The sequence below is a fragment of the Nomascus leucogenys genome, chromosome 15, assembly GCF_006542625.1.
Source record: "Nomascus leucogenys isolate Asia chromosome 15, Asia_NLE_v1, whole genome shotgun sequence".
Taxonomy (NCBI): Eukaryota; Metazoa; Chordata; class Mammalia; order Primates; family Hylobatidae; genus Nomascus; species Nomascus leucogenys.
In genome coordinates, this window is record NC_044395.1 from 107485274 (window position 1) to 107505911 (window position 20638).

Genomic DNA, 20638 nt, shown 5'->3' on the forward strand with positions numbered 1-20638 from the left:
CAAGATCTGCACATCTTTGGGGGCAAAAGTCAGCTTTTCACTTGGAGAGGTTGGAGAAAAAACCCATTCTTTTTTTTTTTTTTTTTTTTTTTTTTTTTTTTATTGAGACGGAGTCTTGCTCTGTCCCCCAGGCTGGAGTGCAGTGGCGCAATCTGGCTCACTGCAAGCTCTGCCTCCCGGTTCACGCCATTCTCCTGCCTCAGCCTCCTGAGTAGCTGGGACTACAGGCGCCCGCCACCACGCCCGGCTAATTTTTTGTATTTTAGTAGAGACGGGTTTCACCGTGGTCTCGATCTCCTGACCTCGTGCTCCGCCCGCCTCCCAAAGTGCTGGATTACAAGCGTGAGCCACCGCGCCCGGCGAAAAAACCCATTCTTATGTGAGCTGAAACAGTGGTAGTACTGGCCCTGGCAGGAGACAGTGTTTGGGTCTCCATGGCCTGCAGGAAGGGAGAAAAGGAAGGCTGTGTCCTGCCAAGGTGAGTAAGAGAGAGAAGCCCTGTGGCTCCTGTGGCTTTTTTTCTTTTCTGGTTTTTTTTTTTTTTTTTTTGAGACAGAGTCTTGCTCTGTTGCCCAGGCTGGAGTACAGTGGCGCGATCTTGGCTCACTGCAACCTCCGCCTCCCGGGTTCAAGCAATCCTCCTGCCTCAGCCTCCCAAGTAGCTGGGATTACAGGCGCCCACCACTGCACCCAGCTAATTTTTGTATTTTTTTAGTAAAGGCGGGGTTTCACCATCTTGGCTAGACTGGTCTCAAACTCCTGACCTCTTGATCCACCTGTGTTGGCCTCCCAAAGTGTCCACCCACCTCGGCCTCCCAAAGTGCTGGGAATACAGGCGTGAGCCACCTTGCCTGGCCAGCATTTTTTTTTTTTTTTTTTTTTGAGACAGGGTCTCACTTTGTTGCCCACGCCTGCCTTGAACTCCTAGGCTCACGCAATCCTCCTGCCTCCGCCTCCCAAGGAGCTGGGATTATAGGCGCATGCCATTGTGTCTGGTCACATTCTGATTCTGACTAGTGAGGGGTTGTGTTGAATTGTTTTGTCTGTGTTCACCCCAGTGTAGTGCCAGCCAGAGTGTAGGTCAGAAGAGTCCTGAGTGACTGGTGAGACAACTTGAATGTAAACATCATCTACAACCCGGTTGAGTAACTGCTGGAGGAGGAGGGAAGGGGGCAGGGAGAGGCTTATAGCAATTTATCATTGCCCCCTCAGTTTTTTGTTGTTTTTTTTTTTTAAGACGGAGTCTTGCTCTGTCGCCCAGGCTGGAGTGCAGTGGTGTGATCTTGGCTCACTGCAAGCTCCGCCTCCCGGGTTCACGCCATTCTCCTGCCTCAGCCTCCCAAGTAGCTGGGACTACAGGCGCCCACCACCATGCCCAGCTAATTTTTTGTATTTTTAGTAGAGACGGGGTTTCACCATATTAGCCAGGATGGTCTCGATCTCCTGACCTTGTGATCCACCTGCCTCGGCCTCCCAAAGTGCTGGGATTACAGGCGTGAGCCACCGCGCCTGGCCAGGGTGCCCCCTCAGTTTTTAAAAGAGTAGGCAGAAATACAAACCAGAAAGTGTGGGAGGATCACTTGAGCCCAATAGGTGGAGGCTGCAGTGAGCCAAGATGGCACGCCTGCACTCCATTCCTTGTGCGTCGGGTGGAAATTAGGAAGAGAAATTAATTCTAAGTGGAGCAATGCAGCTAGGCTTAATCAGCGAGGTAACACCTAAACGAAGCAGTGAAGGCTGCACTGGACTTTGACAGGTAACAATAGACTGAAGAGCATTCTGGAAGAAAGGAGCACGGAGCAGGAGGTAACACTCTTAGGCAATTCAGAATCATGGTGAAGAGTAGTGTCTGGCATCAGACTGCTTCGGTTTGAATCCCAGCTTCTTCACTATTTTTATGACCTCAGTTTCCCCACCTGTGAAATGGGGATAATGAAGTATGCCTCATTGCTGCAAGGATTAAAGACATTTAGCACAGAGCCTGGTATACTGTGAGCACTCAGTATGTGTTGGCTGTTACTACTGTTTGGTGTGTTTGAAAAATGAGTAATAATATCGGTGTGGCTGCAGTATGGAATGTAGAGATACTGATGGGAGATAGGCCCAGACAAATGTGGTTGAATCCAGTCATGAAGGATTATTTATTTATTTATTTTTATTTTTTGAGACAGAATTTCACTCTTGTCGCCCAGGCTGGAGTGCAATGGTACGATCTCAGCTCACTGCAACCTCCGCCTCCCGGGTTCAAGAGATTCTCCTGCCTCAGCCTCCTGAGTAGCTGGGATTACAAGCATGCGCCACCACGCCTGGCTAATTTTGTATTTTTAGTAGAGACGGGGTTTCTCCATGTTGATCAGGCTGGTCTCAAACTCCGGACCTCAGGTGATCTGCCCATCTTGGCCTCCCAAAGTGCTGGGATTACAGGCGTGAACCACCGCACCCGGCCTCATGAAGGATTTCAAGTGCCAGCCTATGCCATCCAGACTTTATTCTGCAAGCCAGGGGATGCCGATGCCAATCCTGTCAGACCAAACTTATTTCATAAGTATTGTGGGCTGGGCGTGGTGGCTCATGTCTGTGATCCCAACACTTTGGGAGCCCTAGGGTGGGAGGATTACTTGAGGCCAGGAGTTCGAGACCAGCCTTGGCAACATGGTGAGAACCCCGTCTCCACACACACACACAAAAATTAGCTGGGCTTGTTCGCACACACCCATAGTTCCAGCTACTCAGGAGGCTGAAGTGGGAGGATTGCTTGATCCCAGGAGGTTGAAGCTGCAGTAAGCCATGATGGCACCACTGCACTCCAGCCTGGGTAACAGAGCAAGACCCTCTCTCTCAAACAACAACAACAAAAAATGAAAATAAGATACCATTGTTACTATTTTTACCTCTTGAACTGTCAAAGATCAATGAGGTTTATAATACATTCTATGGGTGAGATGTAGAGAAACAGACATTCATACATTTTTAGTAGGAGGGTAAAATGACACAATTGGACAATATCTACCAAGTTTAAAAATGTGCATGCCCTTTAAGTCAGTGATTTTACTTCTTGAAGAGACGTTTTTCAGATACATGCCCACTTGTTGGGAATTACATGTTATTCATTTTAGCATGGCTTGTAATAGCAAACAGTTTGTAATGGCAATGACGTGTTATTTATTTATTTATTTATTTTTATTTTTATTTTTATTTTTTTTTTAATTTTTTTGAGACAGAGTCTCGCTGTCTCCCAGGCTGGAGTGCAGTGGCGCGGTCTCGGCTCACTGCAGGCTCCGCCCCCCGGGGGTTCCCGCCATTCTCCTGCCTCAGCCTCCTGAGTAGCTGGGACTACAGGCGCTCGCCACGTCGCCCGGCTAATTTTTTTGTATTTTTAGTAGAGACGGGGTTTCACTGTGTTAGCCAGGATGGTCTCGATCTCCTGACCTCGTGATCCGCCCGCCTCGCCTCTCAGAGTGCTGGATTACAGCGTGAGCCACCGCCCGCCTTATTTATTTATTTTTTTAGACGGAGTCTCTCTCTGTCGCCCAGGCTGGAGTGCAGTGGCGCGATCTCGGCTCACTGCAAGCTCCGCCTCCCGGGTTCACGCCATTCTCCTGCCTCAGCCTCCCGAGTAGCTGGGACTACAGGCGCCCGCCACCACGCCCGGCTAGTTTTTTGTATTTTTAGTAGAGACGGGGTTTCACCGTGGTCTCGATCTCCTGACCTTGTGATCCGCCCGCCTCGGCCTCCCAAAGTGCTGGGATTACAAGTGTGAGCCACCGCGCCCGGCCAATTGTGACGTGTTATTTATTGCAGCATTGTTTGTAATAGCAAAATACTGGAAATTACATGTCCAGCAAAAGGACCAATAAATTATGATACATACATACAGTAGAATACGATGCATCCCTACAAAAGAATGAGGAATCATTTTGTGTACTGATGAAATAATCGCTAAGAAATGCTGTTAGTTAAGTGAAATAAAAAACAAGGTGCACAATATACCACCATTTATGTGAAAAAATAAAAAGCATGCATTTGCTTATGTGTGCTTGGAATGAATACCTCTGAGGGGATCTATTAGAAACCATTAACAGCAGTTGCTGTTAATATGTCTCCCATATTTTTCACTGTTTCACCCCTTTGTGCCTAAAACAACAAGAGGTGGGGAGAGCCACTATCTTTTTAAGCAGCTGCTCCATTCCTACCGGTTTCCATTCAACCTGAGATCAGCTGCAAGCCCTCAGCCTCTTTCTCAGGCACCTCTGGCAAACCAAACTTCCTGTATCCTATGCTTATGTGGCTGATTTTTTTTTTTTTTTAATCTAAATGCAGGTCTCTCCACTTACTCTTTTAAATTTCATCCTGCTGGTTTCAGCCCACTGTTTCAAGTTATTTTAGAATCTTGACTTTGAAATATTAGCTTTTCATCCCAACAGTGGTGCCTTCTGCAAATTTGGCGAGTGTGGTGGGCACTGGCCACTACTAGGCTGACCAGGGTCTAGGAGCACAGAACTGGAGCTACCTCCTCAGCAAGCTCTGCAGCAATCGGACCAACTGGGATGAGGGAGCACAGCGGTTACATGAATCCACCTGACCGGGCAGTCTCTGAGGTCGATGTTTTTCTACTAGTCTCTTCAGTCGTGAGACAATCAGTGTCTAACTGGAAACAAGGAACAGTGTGTATGGCCAAGGAATTTTCCTGGTGGCCTCTGAGTAAATAAGTAACAAATTATTGTTGATATTTTTATCATTTTCACCATATCTTGTTCTTTGTGAAGATACCACTTATTTTTCTAGGTGTTCTCAAATCCACGGTTTAATGTTATATTCTAGAGTAGATTTTGAGGGAATTCACCTCAAATGTGCCCAGGATCTCCCTTTTCTTCCTTTTTGTCAGGATATTTGCAGCTGTCCAGGACTGTGGCCCCTGTCCTTTTCGCCGCAGCCTTCATAGCCACATTGGCAAAGGTCCCTGGATCTTGTCTGCAAAGATCTGTCATCACCTTGGGATTTGCAGCTCATTTTGAATGGCTAGGTGGTTAGGTTTTCTCTTATCTTTTCTTCTATTTGGGGTTTAATGTCCTCTAACCCGTGTTTTGCTGAACTCTTCCCAGTCTGGAAGTGCTTTTCCTCGGGGGAGAAAGAAGAAAATGAGGATTGAGTATTCTGCTTTCTCTGAAAACTGCCAACCTGACATCTTCATCCCCAGGTGGAATCCTGTCTTCTCCTTTTTCCTCTTGCTGGAACATAACCAGCAATATCTTTTATTGTCTGCACCTTTTCCAGGTCTCAATTTACACTATCACGGACTTCACCTTTCCTTCCATCTCTTGTACCCCACCTTTTAAATTCTGAACTTAGCAGAGAGCTCTCTACAGAGCCACACTGGTTTCTTTGGCTCTCCTTTCCTCTGCACAGGGATTTTCTGCAAATGGGATAGCCTAATTTATCTCAGAGCTTCCTATCCCTCTTGTGCCATATTGCCATCTTGTCTCTAAACTTAGAATCATAACTTTTTTCTAACTTTTCAAATCATTTTTCTGGGATTATTTATTTATCCAATCATCCATTCATCCCATGCCCACATGCCCACATGCCCTTCCTTCCAAATCCAACTGTCTCCTTTGGTTCCTGTCTCATCAACAGCACCAGGGGAGTCTTTCCCCGTCAGAAGGAAGGTTGGGGGAGCAGCTCCCTGGCAGCTTTTTCTTCCAGCTGAGAGGAAACTGTCATTGATGAATGTGAAGAGTTCATCAGCCACTCAGCGACTAGCTGGGTGAGACTGTAGTTACCAGGACAGGGCAGTCTCCAGCTCGGTGCCTGCCGCTCTCAGAGCACGTCAGGCAGTCAGATGTGTGCTTCCCTGGGGACACGACTTCCAAGCGGTCATCTGGCAGTCTCACCCTCACACCTGGTTCCTTCCAAATTGGCAGTGTGCTGTGGCGTAAAGCTTGCAGGATTTGGACCCCAATAAACCCAGGTTTGCATTCTAGTTTTGCTACTTACTAGCAAGTCACTTAAATCTCTATCTCTGAGCTTCCATTTCTCTCACTTGAAAAGTGAGAAAAAGTGGCTATTATCAGGCTCATGGGGTGATTGAGCTGATATATGTATGTACCTGTGCATGGAAGTTTTCAAACACACCAGCTTCTGTGCTCAGCTTAGCTTCATGGAGTCTCACGTGTCACATGTTCTGGGTGAACTGTTGTTTTTTTCCCTTTCTGTTAAAACTGTTTCTTTTGGACAGGGTGTAATGTATGTCTTTGCACAGTGAACCTTCCTTTGATGAGCCATGCATCCCACTAGAAAACAGTCCAGGTCTGAGAAGAGTGTGGGGGCGGAGGGCAGGAAACAGAACAGTCCAGCAGAATCTGTGTGGTTCTGGGGCTGACCCTGGACCTCCACCCCTTCAGATGGGCCTGTGACTCAGGCCTGGCTAGCATCTCCCAGACACACCAAATGCTTTACAGATGGGTGTGTGTTTCAAGCCAGAGTCCTCCTGGGGATTTCTGCTGGAGCTCTCCAAAGAGATTTTGCTCTTTCTCTGGAATTGCAAGCTCTAAGAAGCCATGTGAGTGGAGCTGCCAGTTGGCATCTTGTTGCCATGTGGAGAGCCCGTCGGAGAGGGAAACCAGCCGAGGGGTGGGAAGACTGAATCCCGATGCCCTTGTTTGAACCCCCAGATTCACCACTGGCCATTTTTATTACTTGAGCCAATGTAGTCAGTTTGAGTTGGGCTTCTGGGCATCTAACTGTTGAGCACACAATGTTGAAACCATGAGTTCCCTCCTCTCATTAAGATTCATACTTCACTCTTTGTTAAAATCTGTGCTCCAATCATTATGCAGAAAAATACTGGGACTCAATGCATGTGCTCGCCATATTAGAAATTCCAGATTTGCAGACCCATGTCAGAATCCGGGCTTTGCTATTTACCACCAGTCTTGGGCAAATCAGTGAACCCTTCTGAGTTTCACTTTTCCACCACTAAAATGGGAGCAGTATTTAGCTTATATGGCTGTTTTATGGGTTGGAGCTAATGGTGACATGGGCAGGGCACATGGTGAGCCATCACTAAATATTATTAGGTGGTAGGAACATTGATGTTACCTCAGTAGCTTTGACTCTGACTATGCTGAATCTATATAATTCCCATACTTTGTTCCATGTCACATCTCTTAGCTACCATGGTATCCAGGCTTATGGTGGCTTTGACCAAGGAGAGGACAAGAAGCTGCAGGCTTCTGAGAAAAGATGGGAGATGAGGAGGTGGACAGAAATTTCAGAGTTCGATTGGGGGAGATGGAATTAGTCTTGTTTAAAACACTTGTGACTGCAGAACTTTACACCCACTTTCTATTTATAAATAGCCCTGTCTCTCAGCTCAGCTCCTCCTGCACAAGGCTTCAGCGGAAGACAACAGACACAGAGAGCAGCTGCCAGTGCGGCACAAATGTACAGAGCAGAGGCTGTTGGGGAACTGGGGCTGCATGTGGGCTCAGGGTGGAAGGATTAAAGACGCTAGGCCAAGAAATCTTGGCCGGTCGTGGTGGCTCATGCCTGTAATCCTAGCACTTTGGGAGGCTGAGGCGGGCAGATCACGAGGTCAGAAGATCGAGACCATCCTGGCTAACACGGTGAAACTCCATCTCTACTAAAAATACAAAAAATTAGCCGGGCGTGGTGGTGGGCACCTGTAGTCCCAGCTACTCGGGAGACCGAGGCAGGAGAATGGCATGAACCTGGGAGGCGGAAGTTGCAGTGAGCCGAGATTGCACCACTGCACTCCAGCCTGGGCAACAGAGCAAGACTCTGTCTCAAAAAAAAAAAAATTAGTCGGGAGTGGTGGTGCACACCTGTAATCCCAGTTACTTGGGAGGCTGAGGCAGGAGAATCCTTGAACTTGGGGGGCGGAAGTTGCAGTGACCTGAGATCACGCCATTGCACTCCAGCTGGGGCAACAAGAGTGAAACTCTGTCTCAAAAAAAAAAAAGAAAAAAAAAAAATCTTAAGGAGGCTGGGCGCGGTGGCTCACGCTTATAATCCCAGCACTTTGGGAGGCCGAGGTGGGCGGATCACCTGAGGTCAGGAGTTTGATACCAGCCTGGGCAACATGGCAAAACCCCGTCTCTACTAAAAATACAAAAAATTAGCCGGGTGTGGTGGCAGGCACCTGTGATCCCAGCTACTCGGGAGGCTGAGGCAGGATAATCGCTTGAACCCGGGAGGTGGAGGTTGCAGTGAGCCAAGATTGTGCCACTGCACTCCAGCCTGGGCGACAGAGTGAGACTCTGTATCAAAAAAAAAAAAAAAAAAGCCGGGCATCATGGCAGGCGCCTATAATCCCAGCTACTAGGGAGGTTGAGGCAGGATAATCACTTGAACCCGGGAGATGGAGGTTGCAGTGAGTTGGGATCGTGTCACCGCACTTCAGCCTGGGTGACAGAGTGAGACTCTGTCTCAAAAAAAAAAAAAAAAAAAGAAAAGAAATCTTAAGAAACCTGGGTCAAAAAGCAGTATTGTATCCTCTGCCAGAAGCCTGTGTAGGTAGAGGAGAGTCATGGTCATCCTCTGTACCCTGGCCGAAGTTGGTAGAACTCCACCTTTATCTACTGCCTACTGCCTTGAGCTGGCTGCAGGAAGATGAGATAGAGGCTGCGCAACAGCTGAGCAGAGATGATGCCTAAAGGCGATGGGAAAGAAAGGGAGGTGACAAATTCAGAGGCGTTTCTGAGAATCCAGCAGTGACTTTCTAGAAGCAGAGGGAGGGGTAGGGAGGACTCAAACATCTCCAGGGTTTCTAGCTTGGGGAATAGGGGCATAACGCTGTGTTTATAATAGAGTTTAGAGTGCAAGTACCACTGTAGGCTTGGGAAGAGGGCTTGAGATGTAACTCAGTTTGGGGATCCTCAAGGACATTCAGTGGATGTTCAGTGGATACAGCTAGGAGGCAGCTGACTTTGTTCAACACACATCTGTGGAGTCTCTACCATGTGCCAGTTCCTGTTCTAGGTGCTCATTATATGGCAGAAATCCAGCTTTGAGGAAAGGTTAGGACAGTAAGAGATGCAATTCCACTTGCCTCCAAATGCTTTAGCCTTTACTAACGCCGTAACTTTGCCCATATTATTGTCTATACTTGGAAAGTAGCCCCTCCCTTCTAATTCTTAAAATTCTAGTAATTATCACATACCAAATATTTATTCTATGCCAGACACGGTACTAAATTTAATACTCTAGGCTGGGCGTGGTGGCTCATCCCTGTAATCCTAGTACTTTGGGAGGCCAAGGAGCGTGGATCACCTGAGGTCAGGAGTTTGAGACCAGCCTGGGTAACATGGCGAAACTCTGCCTCTACTAAAAATACAAAAGTTAGCCGGGTGTGATGGCACGTGCCTGTAATCCCAGCTACTCAGGAGACTGAGGCATGAGAATCACTTGAACCCAGGAGGCAGAGGTTGCAGTGAGCCGAGATCGAGCCACTTCACTCCAGCCTGGGCGAAAGGGCAAAACGCCATCTCAAAAAAAAAGAAAAGAAAACTGTAATGAGTATTACTTTGCATTCTAGACATGAGGAGCCTGAGGCTTAAAATGACCAACTTTCCCAAGGTCTCGCAGCTGGTGACAGCTAGAAATTGCTGCCATCCCATCATCCTGCCACCCAAGACCCCCACTATCCTGACAAAGCCACAGTCGGAGCCACTTCTTCATGAAGTCTCTGATTTCCCCAAATGGATGTAAGCTTTCCCTCTGTGCATCCCATGGTGCTTGGTTCTGGCTTCTCATGGCGTATCCTGCTTTGTATATGATGATGTATCCATCATCAGAGAGTGTTAAAAGAGCTTCAACAAATACCCTCTTTCAGGGCACCAGGCCTCACTGTTGTACATATGGTTTCACTTAATCCTCCAATACTCCTAGAGTTTTATGTTCTTGTCATTCTGCCTCCCTGTCAGTGGACAGTAAGCGCCAAGGAGGACAGGGAGATTTATTACAGGCCTTTGCATCCTCTGCTGCCCCTCGCACAGAACTCTGCCCAAGCTACTCACTTAATGACTGACAGTTGCATTTATAAACTCTACATGTGAGCCCCTCAGGGGGAGGAAAGGCATGAGATTCCAGCAAGAGGCGAGTAGTCTGAGGTGAGGCATGTTTCTGTGTTTCCATCTTCACCCTCTATCTTGTTTCCAGCCAAAGGACACTCTCACCAGTCTGATGCCAGGAGGGCAGGGCCCCAGCTAGACGGCCAGCCAGAGTAGGTGCAATGCTGGCTTGTCCTTATCCAACCTCTGGCTCTTCATGCTACTCTTGTGTGGAAATAAAAGCAATACCTAATAGACTTTCCATGGAAATGTGGCACTGCCAGGGAATAGTCCATTCTCTTGGCTGCCTTAGCGAGGCAGAGGCTGGTGTTACAAAATTTTCTTTCACCCACGTGTCATCTTGGAGACTTGGAGAGAGGACAAGATTTGTTTCCTTATTTGCTGCCTCTCAGGAAGCTGCTGAGTCCTGAATAACATCTGCAGGTCACACTGGTTTCTCTTCCTCTTCTTCCACTCTCTCAAGTACCAACCTCTAACCGTATTGTGGTATGGTACTGATCGGAATCTGCTTAAAAACATTCTTTCTCAGAGTTGCAATAAGATGGTTCCAGAGTAATTACAGTTTTCATGCAAAATCTGCTTAGTCCCAGACAAGAGATTTGGTGCCCAGAGTACAGAGGACTGTACTTAGACCAAGGAAAGACGGCTCTTTGCAATTCCATCTTCTGATCACGGGACACTGGCGACCAGAACACTTAACTCATGCACTGGAAGGGGCCTCCCTAGGACCTGTCTCTAGACAGCAAATGTATGAGGAAGCTGTCATATGGGGAAGGTTGGATAGAAGGAAAACTTTCACTCACTTTAGAAAATTAATCCTCATTCTTAGCCAAGGTAGTCTCCTGAAAAGAAGCTATTTTTTGGCCAGGCATCGTGGCTTACACCAGTAATCCCAGCACTCTGGGAGGCCTAGGCAGGCAGATGGCTTGAGTCCAGGAGTTCGAGACCAGTCTGGGCAACAATATAGCAAATGCTGTCTCTACTAAAAATACAAAAAAAAATAGCCAGATGTGTGGGCTGGGCGCGGCGGCTCACGCCTGTAATCCCAGCACTTTGGGAGGTCGAGACGGGCGGATCATGAGGTCAGGAGATCAAGACCATCCTGGCTAACACAGTGAAACTCTGTCTCTACTAAAAATACAAAAAAATTAGACAGGCGTGGTGGCGGGCGCCTGTAGTCCCAGCTACTTGGGAGGCTGAGGTGGGAGAATCATCTGACCTTGGGAAGTGGAGGCTGCAGTGAGCTGAGATTGCACCATTACACTTCAGTCCAGCCTGGGCAACCAGAGAGAGACCCCATCTCAAAAACAAAAACAAACAAACAAAAAAAACCGCTAATTTTTGGTTGGTGGTAAAAGAATCGCTCACTGGCAACTTCCCCTCTGGGGCAAAAACCAGAGTGCAAGATTCTGACTCCTTTCAAGCTTAAAGAGAAAAATGAGAGATGAATAGAAGGGGGAAAAATATAAAATGAGATGTCACATGTGACTTCCTTTTTCCCTTAAGGCAAGATCTTGCTCTGTCACCCAGGCTGGAGTGCAGTGGCACAATGATAGCTCACCACAGCCTCAAACTCCTGGGCTCAGGTGATTCTCTGGCCCCAGCCTCCCAAGTAGCTGGGACTACAGATGTATTCCACCATGCCTGGCTAATTTTTTATTTTTATTTTTAGTAGAGACAGGATCTCACTATGTTGTCTAGGCTGGTCTTGAACTCCAGAACTCAAGTGATCCTCCCACCTTAGCCTCCCAAAGTGCTGGGATTGGCTGGGCACAGTGTTTTTGAGACTGTCTCAAAAACAAACAAAACAAAACAAAACAAACACAAACACAAAATGCTGAGATTACAGGCATAAGCTACTGCACCCAGCACTTGTGACTTCTTTAGGAAAGCCTAAACAGAGCTCTGAAAAGGAGGTAAGACAAATATCTTTGTCTGTATTTAAAAAAACAAAAACAAAAATGCCAAAATAGAAACTACCATGCCACCTTGGGAGGCAGCCTGAATGAACCCATCCATTCCGCAGGATGTTTTAGAAGCACCCAGTAGAGATGCCGACACATAGATCAGTTTCAAGAAATGTTACCAGCCAAATGTACTCGGAGTTCTGCTACACTGAACTAATGGTACCTCTAGGAAGATTGCTTCTCGAGGAAGAAATCCTTGCCATACAGTAACTTAGCTTTTCATCCACATAAACCATCATAATAGTCTAGAAAAGTAATGGTGATCATTTCTATTTTCAGTTGTTTCAGCTATTTATAATTCTGCAGAGGCAAGATCTGTCTTTCCTTATTTAAGACCATTCTACTCCGTTGGGAGGCTTGTTCACTGCTTTGACTACAAATGCAGGCCCACTTTCCTCAGATGGATGGCTTACATAACATTTGGTTTGGCTGGACACAGTGGCTCACGCCTGTAATCACAGCACTTTGGGAGGCCCAGGGAGATCATTTGAGGTCAGGAGTTCAAGATCAGCCTAGCCAACATGGTGAAAGCCCATCTCTACTAAAAATACAAAAAAATGAGCTGTGGGTGGTGGCACCCACCTGTAATCCCAGCTACTCGGGAGACTGAGGCACGAGAATTGCTTGAACTCAGAAGGTGGAGGTTGCAGTGAGCCGAGATCGGCCACTGAACTCCAGCCTGGGTGACAGAGAGAGACCTTGTCTCAAAAACAAACAGGCCAGGCGTGGTGGCTCACGCCTGTAATCCCAGCATTTTGGGAGGCCGAGGCGGGCAGATCACGAGGTCAGGAGATCAAGACCATCCTGGGTAACACGGTGAAACCCCATCTCTACTAAAAATACAAAAAATTAGCCGGGCGCGGTGGCCCGAGTAGTCCCAGCTACTTGGGAGGCTGAGGCAGGAGAATGGCGTGAACCCGGGAGGCGGAGCTTGCAGTGAGCCGAGATTGTGCCACTGCACTCCAGCCTGGGCGACAGAGCCAGACTCCGTCTCAAAAACAAACAAACAAACAACAAAACACAATGTGGTTTACTGGCTACAATTTTAGCATTTTATAGCCTCCACGAAAGAATAAAAATGCCTCGGCTGGCTTCATGTCCTGGAAGAATTATTAAGGAAAAAAAAAAAAACCTTGGAATTTGATAGACCCTGGTTTGAATTCAGCCCTGCAAATTCCTGGCTATGATTTTGAGTGAGTTGCTTAATTAGAGTCTCACTTAAAACGAGGATGCCTATCCCACCAAAAAATCATGAAAATTAGAACTTCTACAACAGGGTTGGCAGTCACTACTAACCAGTCTGTTCTCCTGTCTTGCTCCCTTACCTGCCACAGTACCTTAAAATGACCACCTACAATTACTACTACTTGACCAGCTAGTTTTTTTTCTTTTTTTGAGACGGAGTTTTGCTTGTTGACCAGGCTGGAGTGCAATGGCACCATTTCTACCCACTGCAACCTCCGCCTCCCGAGTTCAGGCAATTCTCCTGCCTCAGCCTCTTTTTTTCCTTTGAGACAGTCTTGCTCTGTTGCCCAGGCCGGAGTGCACTGGCGCAATCTCGACTCACTGCAACCTCCACCTCCTGGGTTTCTGCGATTCTCCTGCTTCAGTCTCCTAAGTAGCTGGAATTACAGGCGTGCGCCTCCATATCTAGCTAATTTTTGTAATTTTAGTAGAGATGGGGTTTCACCATGTTAGCCAGGCTGGTCTCGAACTCCTGGCCTCACGTGATCTGCCCACCTCAGCCTCCCAAAGTGCTGGAATTACAGGCGGGAGCCACCTCATCCAGTCTTTTATTTTAATACACATTTTAAAGGCTAAGTGAAGCAGTGGAAGGGGAGAAGGAAAACAAAATCTGTTAACTGGTTGTGATCAACTAGTTGCAATACTGCTGCACTTAGACCAGCCACGACCCCACTAGTTTTTCTATAAAGCCCAGTGAGGCTTTTTTTTTTTTTTTTTTTTTGGCTCTCAGTTGACACCTAGGCTGGAGTGCAGCGGTGCGACCATAGGTCACTACAGCCTCAACCTCCCAGGACCCAACCAGTCGTCCCACTTCAGCCTCCTGTGTAGCTGGCACTACAGGTGCACACCACCAAGCCTGGCTAATTTTTAAATTTTTGTGTAGAGAAAAGGTCTCACTATATTATCCAGGGAGGCTGATGTTTTAGTTGGCCTGTTTTAAAGGACTAAATATATATTTTCCCCCACGGGTTTTCAAATCAGAGAGAAGTAATGCTCCTGCTGTATAAAGCATGAACTTGGTGTCGGATGTAGTTTTTGTCAGTCTGTACTATCATTACATGCTCTGAAGGAGGGAGAGTTTGAAGGCACAGCCCTCTCATCCAGTTGGGAGGTCTCAGTGACTTCACAAAGAGATGGCACTAGAACTGAATCTGACATAGAAACATGTCACTGGCAAGAGGGGAAGGAGGACATTTCTAGAATAGGAAATTACAGTTAAGTCAAGGTATGCTGAGGTAACAGAGATGATGGAATATAGGGCTTATGTTCAATGTTTCTTTCATCCTAAAGTTGCTTTTTTTTTTTTTTGAGACAGAGTTTCACTCTTGTTGACCAGCCGGGAGTGCAGTGGGGCAATCTCGGCTCACTGCAACCTCCACCTTCCGATTTCAAGCGATTCTCCTGCCTCAGCCTCCTGAGTAGCTGGGATTACAGGCACCCGTCACCACGCCCGGCTAATTTTTGTATTAGTAGAGACAGGGTTTCACCATGTTTGTCAGGCTGGTCTCAAACTCCTGATCTCCTGATCCACCCACCTCGGCCTCCCAAAGTGCTGGGATTACTAAGGTTGCTTTTTTACCCTAGTATTTTTATAATGATCCCCCAAAGTTCCAGGAAACCCACACTTTATTTTTAAGATGGAGTTTCACTCTCGTTGCCTAGGCTGGAGTGCAATGGCATGATCTCAGCTCACCGCAACCTCTGCCTCCTGGGTTCAAGCTATTCTCCTGCCTTAGCCTCCTGAGTAGCTGGGATTACAGGCATGTGCCACCACGCCCAGCTAATTTTCCTCCTTTTTTCTTTAAAAAATAGAGGGCCAGGCGCAGTGGCTCACGCTTGTAATCCCAGCACTTTGGGAGGCCGAGGTGGGCGGATCACGAGGTCAGGAGATCGAGACCACGGTGAAACCCCGTCTCTACTAAAAATACAAAAAATTAGCCGGGCGTGGTGGTGGGCGCCTGTAGTCCCAGCTACTCGGAGAGGCTGAGGCAGGAGAATGGCGTGAACCCGGGAGGCGGAGCTTGCAGTGAGCCGAGATTGCGCCACTGCACTCCAGCCTGGGCGACAGAGCGAGACTCCGTCTCAAAAAAAAAAATAGAGACGGGGTTTTACCGTGTTGCCCAGGCTGGTCTTGAGCTCCCGGACTCAAGTGATCCACTGCCCCCAGCCCACCCCACACTCTTCTTAAGTCAAGGTTTCAATGGTCACCACATACTCTAGAGGAACAGTTTGTGGCAACTTAGCTTGGTACCACAAAGGAAAACCAGTTTCACAAGTGGCTTACTAGAGAGCCCCTACTTTTTTTTTTTTTTTTTTAAGAGACAGAGTCTCACTCTGTAACCCAGTGGCACAATCTCGGCTCACTGCAACCTCCAGCTCCCAGGTTCAAGCGATTCTCCTGCCTCAGCCTCCTGAACTACAGGTGCGTGCCACCATGCCCGACTAATTTTTTTGTATTTTTAGTAGATATATTGGCCAGGCTGGTCTCGAACTCTTGGCCTCAAGTGATCCGCCTGCTTCAGCCTCCCAAAGTGTTAGGATTACAGGTATGGGCCACCACACCCAGCCTAAGTTCATATTACTTACTGAGTTCATTATTTCTTGCATGTGGTTTTTTTTTTTTTTTTTGAGACGGAGTCTCGCTCTTTCACCCAGGCTGGAGTGCAGTGGCGCGATCTCGGCTCACTGCAAGCTCCCCGCCTCCCGGGTTCACACCATTCTCCTGCCTCAGCCTCTCCGAGTAGCTGGGACTACAGGCGCCCGCCACCACGCCCGGCTAATTTTTTGTATTTTTAGTAGAGACGGGGTTTCACCGTGGTCTCGATCTCCTGACCTCGTGATCCGCCTGCCTCGGCCTCCCAAAGTGCTGGGATTACAAGCGTGAGCCACCGCGCCCGGCGCATGTGTTTTTTTTTTTAAGAGATGGAGTTTTGCTCTTGTTGCCCAGGCTGGAGTGCAATGGCGTGATCTCAGTTCACTGCAACCTCTGTCTCCTGGGTTTCAAGAGAGTCTCCTGCCTCAGCCTCCCGCGTAGCTGGGATTACAGGCATGTGCCACCATGCCTGGCTAATTTTGTTATTTTTAGTAGAGACAGGATTTCTCCATGTTGGTCAGGCTGGTCTTGAACTCTTGACCTCAGGTGAACCGCCTGCCTCAGCCTCCCAAAGTGCTGTGATTGCAGGCATGAGCCATTGCGCCCGGCCGCATGTGTTTCTTAATGGCACCTACCTGCATTTCCTAGCCCCTAAATATCTTTAGACTTTTATGTTAGTAGCTTACAGTAAGATCTTATGGAGGATCATAGGTATAGGACTCTGACTAGACCTCTAGCTTGGATGCAGCAAGACTGAAACAGCTGGACTAGTATTTTGAGCAATCCTAGGCCTTGGAGAAATTTCTCAGCCACCCAACTTGCACAGGCAAAACTGAAGCCTTGGCGTCCTCTGGTGGTAGACTGGTTATCAGAGTCAGACATGCTTCTCAACTAGGAATAGGCAAGCATAAAAGTTCACAGAAGCCACAGGATAAACATGGCACATTTTCCCAGATCATCTTTACTTAAAGATTTTTTGGGAGAAAAAGGTAGGCAGCAAACATTTTTATATTAAAACAAATGCAGATAGTAATATTGAAATAGTATATAAAATTGACATGACTTTTTGAGACAAAGGAAGAGACATCAAAGACATTTTAAGCCGAGCTCCTCATGAGCTTCCTAAACCCCAGGGGAGGGAAGAGACCCCTGCATTCTCGTTCTGTCTGATATTATCAGTGGGGCCATTTTGACAGAGAAGTCTCAGAAGCAGCGAATTAAGTGCTTACTCATTTGGCACTGTCCCAGTGAGTTATATAAATAAGTGAAACCACAGGCTTTCTCATTTTAGAGCATTTTAACCTGCTTTTTAAAAGGCCTGAGTAAACAGAAGCTTTATGCTTGAGTTGAATTTTATTTTCTCCTAACATGCTTAACTGAGGGTATGACATGTGAGGTGGTCAGTGTCCTAAGACCCATATGGACTTGGGTTGGCATTACCAGACATGGAGTTACAAATATACCTTCCAAGGCTGTCATCAGAAATGCAAAACTACTCACCTTCACCAACAATAACAAAACGGAAACAAAACAAAAAACTGAAGAACAAAAGATAATATGTAATTAGAACTGTAGGGTGTAATTTAAGCACTGGCGAATACTTGGCTCTTAAAGAAGGGGGTTACTCCTGCAGGATCTGCTTTTCATATTTTATGTGAAAACAAGAAACTTCCTTTGAGGAAAAAAGTGCCATTATACTTCCTTCCCAAATCTTGCTTATTTTCTGTAATTGTCCTTTTTCTTTGTTGTTGCTGACCCTTTATCTATTTTTTTTCAGGCAGCCTCTTGAACTACAGTAGGCTCAGAGGCTCCCTGTCGGTGACATTTTATTACTTTGCAATAACAGACCGAAGGGGCAGATCCTCACACAGACGTTCTAGGGTAATGTAGCAACGTACTGTCCTTTTCTTGAAGTATGAGAGACAAGGTCAATGAAATGTGCTTACAAGCATAATGGGAGTCAGATTCTGGTGCATGCTACTGACTTTTTAGGGTCTACCTAAGAAAAAGTAACTCATAACCTCCCATATAGTTTAATTTAGTGATTTTGTTAAGTTTTACAAAATTATTTCTCATTCTTCTTGGAATTCTACTCTTCATTTTACAAAGCCTTAAACTGAGACTCAAAAATCACATGACAAAGTGCCTGTAGCTTCAGGAAAATACAACTTTTTTTTCCCTTCTGGTTAAGTAAAATAAGAATTTGGAGAAAAAATATCCTAATTCAGAATAATAAAGGGGGAGTATCAGTGGTAAGTTATGTTGTGCTGGAAAAAAGAACAAAAAAGGCAGACACCAAACACCTCAATTTTCCCAAGATTAAATGATTATTAAAAAAGCGCGCCACACGGTATAGAAATCAACATTCTCTCCCATAATTTTGTGCATCTGGGACTACAGAAATGTCACTGTCCCTGCCCCACATCTTCAAATTAACATTTTCAGGTCATAACAGTAAGTCTTCCCAAAGGGGACCTTCCGGAAAAATAAGCTATTTCCTCGGCTCATATTCCCCTGGAAAACAAAACAAAACAAAACACGAATAATATCTAGCGAGATGAGATCAGCCAATCCAAATCAGCAGCGAGGTCCAACTGGGAGATGTGACTAAATCTATGACAAAACTGGGACTATCACTACAGAACAAGGATTTGTATTCTCTGAAAGGCTGAGCTACTATGAACTAACAACAATTTCTCCTTAATACGTTCTTACTCTAGGCAGACAGAATGCCCAGGTTGGATTCTGGCTTTGCCACTTTCCAGTTGGCTTAGCAAATGAGTCATGTAGAATAGTGCCTAACATTCAGTAAGTGCTAGCTTTCATTTATTTCTTTGTTTTTCTTTTTTAAGATGGAGTCTCGCTCTGTTGCCCAGGCTGTAGTGCAGTGGTGCAATCTCGGCTCACTGCAACCTCTGCCTCCCAGGTTCAAGCGATTCTCCTGCCTCAGCCTCCTAAGTAGCTGGGACAGGAACGCACCACCGTGCCTGGCTAATTTTTGTACTTTTAGTGGAGGTAGGGTTTCACCATATTGGCCAGGCTGGTCTCGAACTCCTGACCTCAAGTGATCCACCCAACTTGGCCTCCCAAAAGTGCTGAGATTACAGGTGTGATCCACCGTACCCGGCCTATGTATTTCTTAATGAAATGAAATCATGTTTCTAAGGACTACTTATAAAATCTTATAATCAAAGTAATAACAACCTGGACAACATGGCAAGACCCCATCTCTACAAGAAATTAAAAAATTAAAGGCCGGGTGCGATGGCTCACACCAGTAATCCTAGCACTTTAAGAGACCAAGGCAGGAGGATCACTTGAGCTCAGGAATTTGAGACCAACCTGCACAGCATGGCAAAACCCCGTTGCTACAAAAAATACAAAAAATTGTCCAGGCATGGTGGCTCACGCTTGTAATCTGAGCACTTTGGGAGGCTGAGGCAGGCAGATCACCTGAGGTCAGGAGTTCGAGACCAGCCTAACATGGTGAAACCCCGTCTCTACTAAAAATACAAAAATTAGCCGGGCGTAGTGGCGGGCACCTGTAATCCCAGCTACTCAGGAGGCTGAGGCAGGGGAATTGCTTGAACCTGGGAGGTGAAGGTTGCAGTGAGCCAAGATCGTGCCATTGCACTCCAGCCTGGATGACAGAGCAAGCCTCTGTCTCAAAAAAAACAAAAAAACAAAACAAAACAAAAACAAAACAACAACAACAACAAAAAAAAACAAACAAAAAACAAAAAACGGGGGAGGGGGGAGGGACAGCATTAGGAGATATACCTAATGCTAAATGATGAGTTAATGGGTGCAGCACACCAACATGGCACATGTATACATATGTAACAAACCTGCACATTGTGCACATGTACCGTAAAACTTAAAGTATAATAATAATAAATTTAAAAAAAAAAATGAGCTGGGCTTAGCAGTATGTGCCTGTAGTCCAAGCTACTTGGGATGCTGAGGTGGGAAGATCACTTGAGTCAGAGACTTCAGCCGGGAGGCAGAGGGTGCAGTGAGCCAATACCATGCCACTGCACTCTAGCCTGGGTGACAGAGCGAGACCGTCTCAAAAACAAAACAAAACAAAAAAATTAACAGGACATGGTGGCAGCATGCCTGTAGTCCTAGCTACTTGGGAGGCTGAGGTAGGAGGATTGCTTTACCCCAGGAGTTTGAGGCTACAGTGAGTCATGATACCACCACTGCACACCAGCCTGGGCGACAGAGCTTGTCTCTAAAAAATAAAAAACCAAATAAGTAAATAAAAATAAAGTAATAATGTTCTGAGTGCAACTGAGTACACTCTGGAGTATAAATCTGAGCCTTCCCAAATATAGGCCATGTGACCTTGCGTTACGTAATTGGCACTAAACTGCTCTAAGCCCCAGTTTCTTCATATGTGAAATGGGTGATTAAGAATGACACCTATTCTCACACAGCTGTTTTGAGGGTTACATGAGCTGATGTAAGAAAAGCTCTCAGCATGATATCTGGTATACAGTAAATGCCCAATCAAGATTTGCTGTTGTCATAAGCACCTACGGGAACAACTGTTCCTACTTTAAGTGTGTTTGATGCCGTAATCCATTCTGTCTGCTTTCTTCCTATAACAGAGTGTTAGTCAGAAAAGGAAGGAAGGAAAGGCCATTTTTTCCATTTAAACAGGGACCACACTGTACAATAGAGAGTAAAACTCAGAATGAAACGCACAATGTTCACGGTAGGTCTGTACTGAAATC

General features: G+C 46.4%; 1 protein-coding gene across 4 annotated transcripts in view; it reads right to left on the reverse strand.

Annotated features, from left to right (window-relative positions):
- MTCH2 (mitochondrial carrier 2) overlaps positions 1-20638 on the reverse strand; it is a 51397-nt gene that overhangs the window by 2764 nt on the left and 27995 nt on the right. For 2 of the 4 annotated variants that reach the window (XM_030828877.1, XM_030828880.1), the window contains exon 13: positions 18201-18410. The exons of 1 other annotated variant lie outside the window; for it this stretch is intronic. In XM_030828877.1, coding sequence (XP_030684737.1) covers positions 18324-18410 — 87 coding nt within the window. In that variant the 3' untranslated portion in view covers positions 18201-18323. Of the gene's footprint in view, positions 1-8406; positions 8672-18200; positions 18411-20638 lie in introns of those variants that run through there. One more of the 4 variants, XM_030828878.1, reaches the window with a different exon arrangement.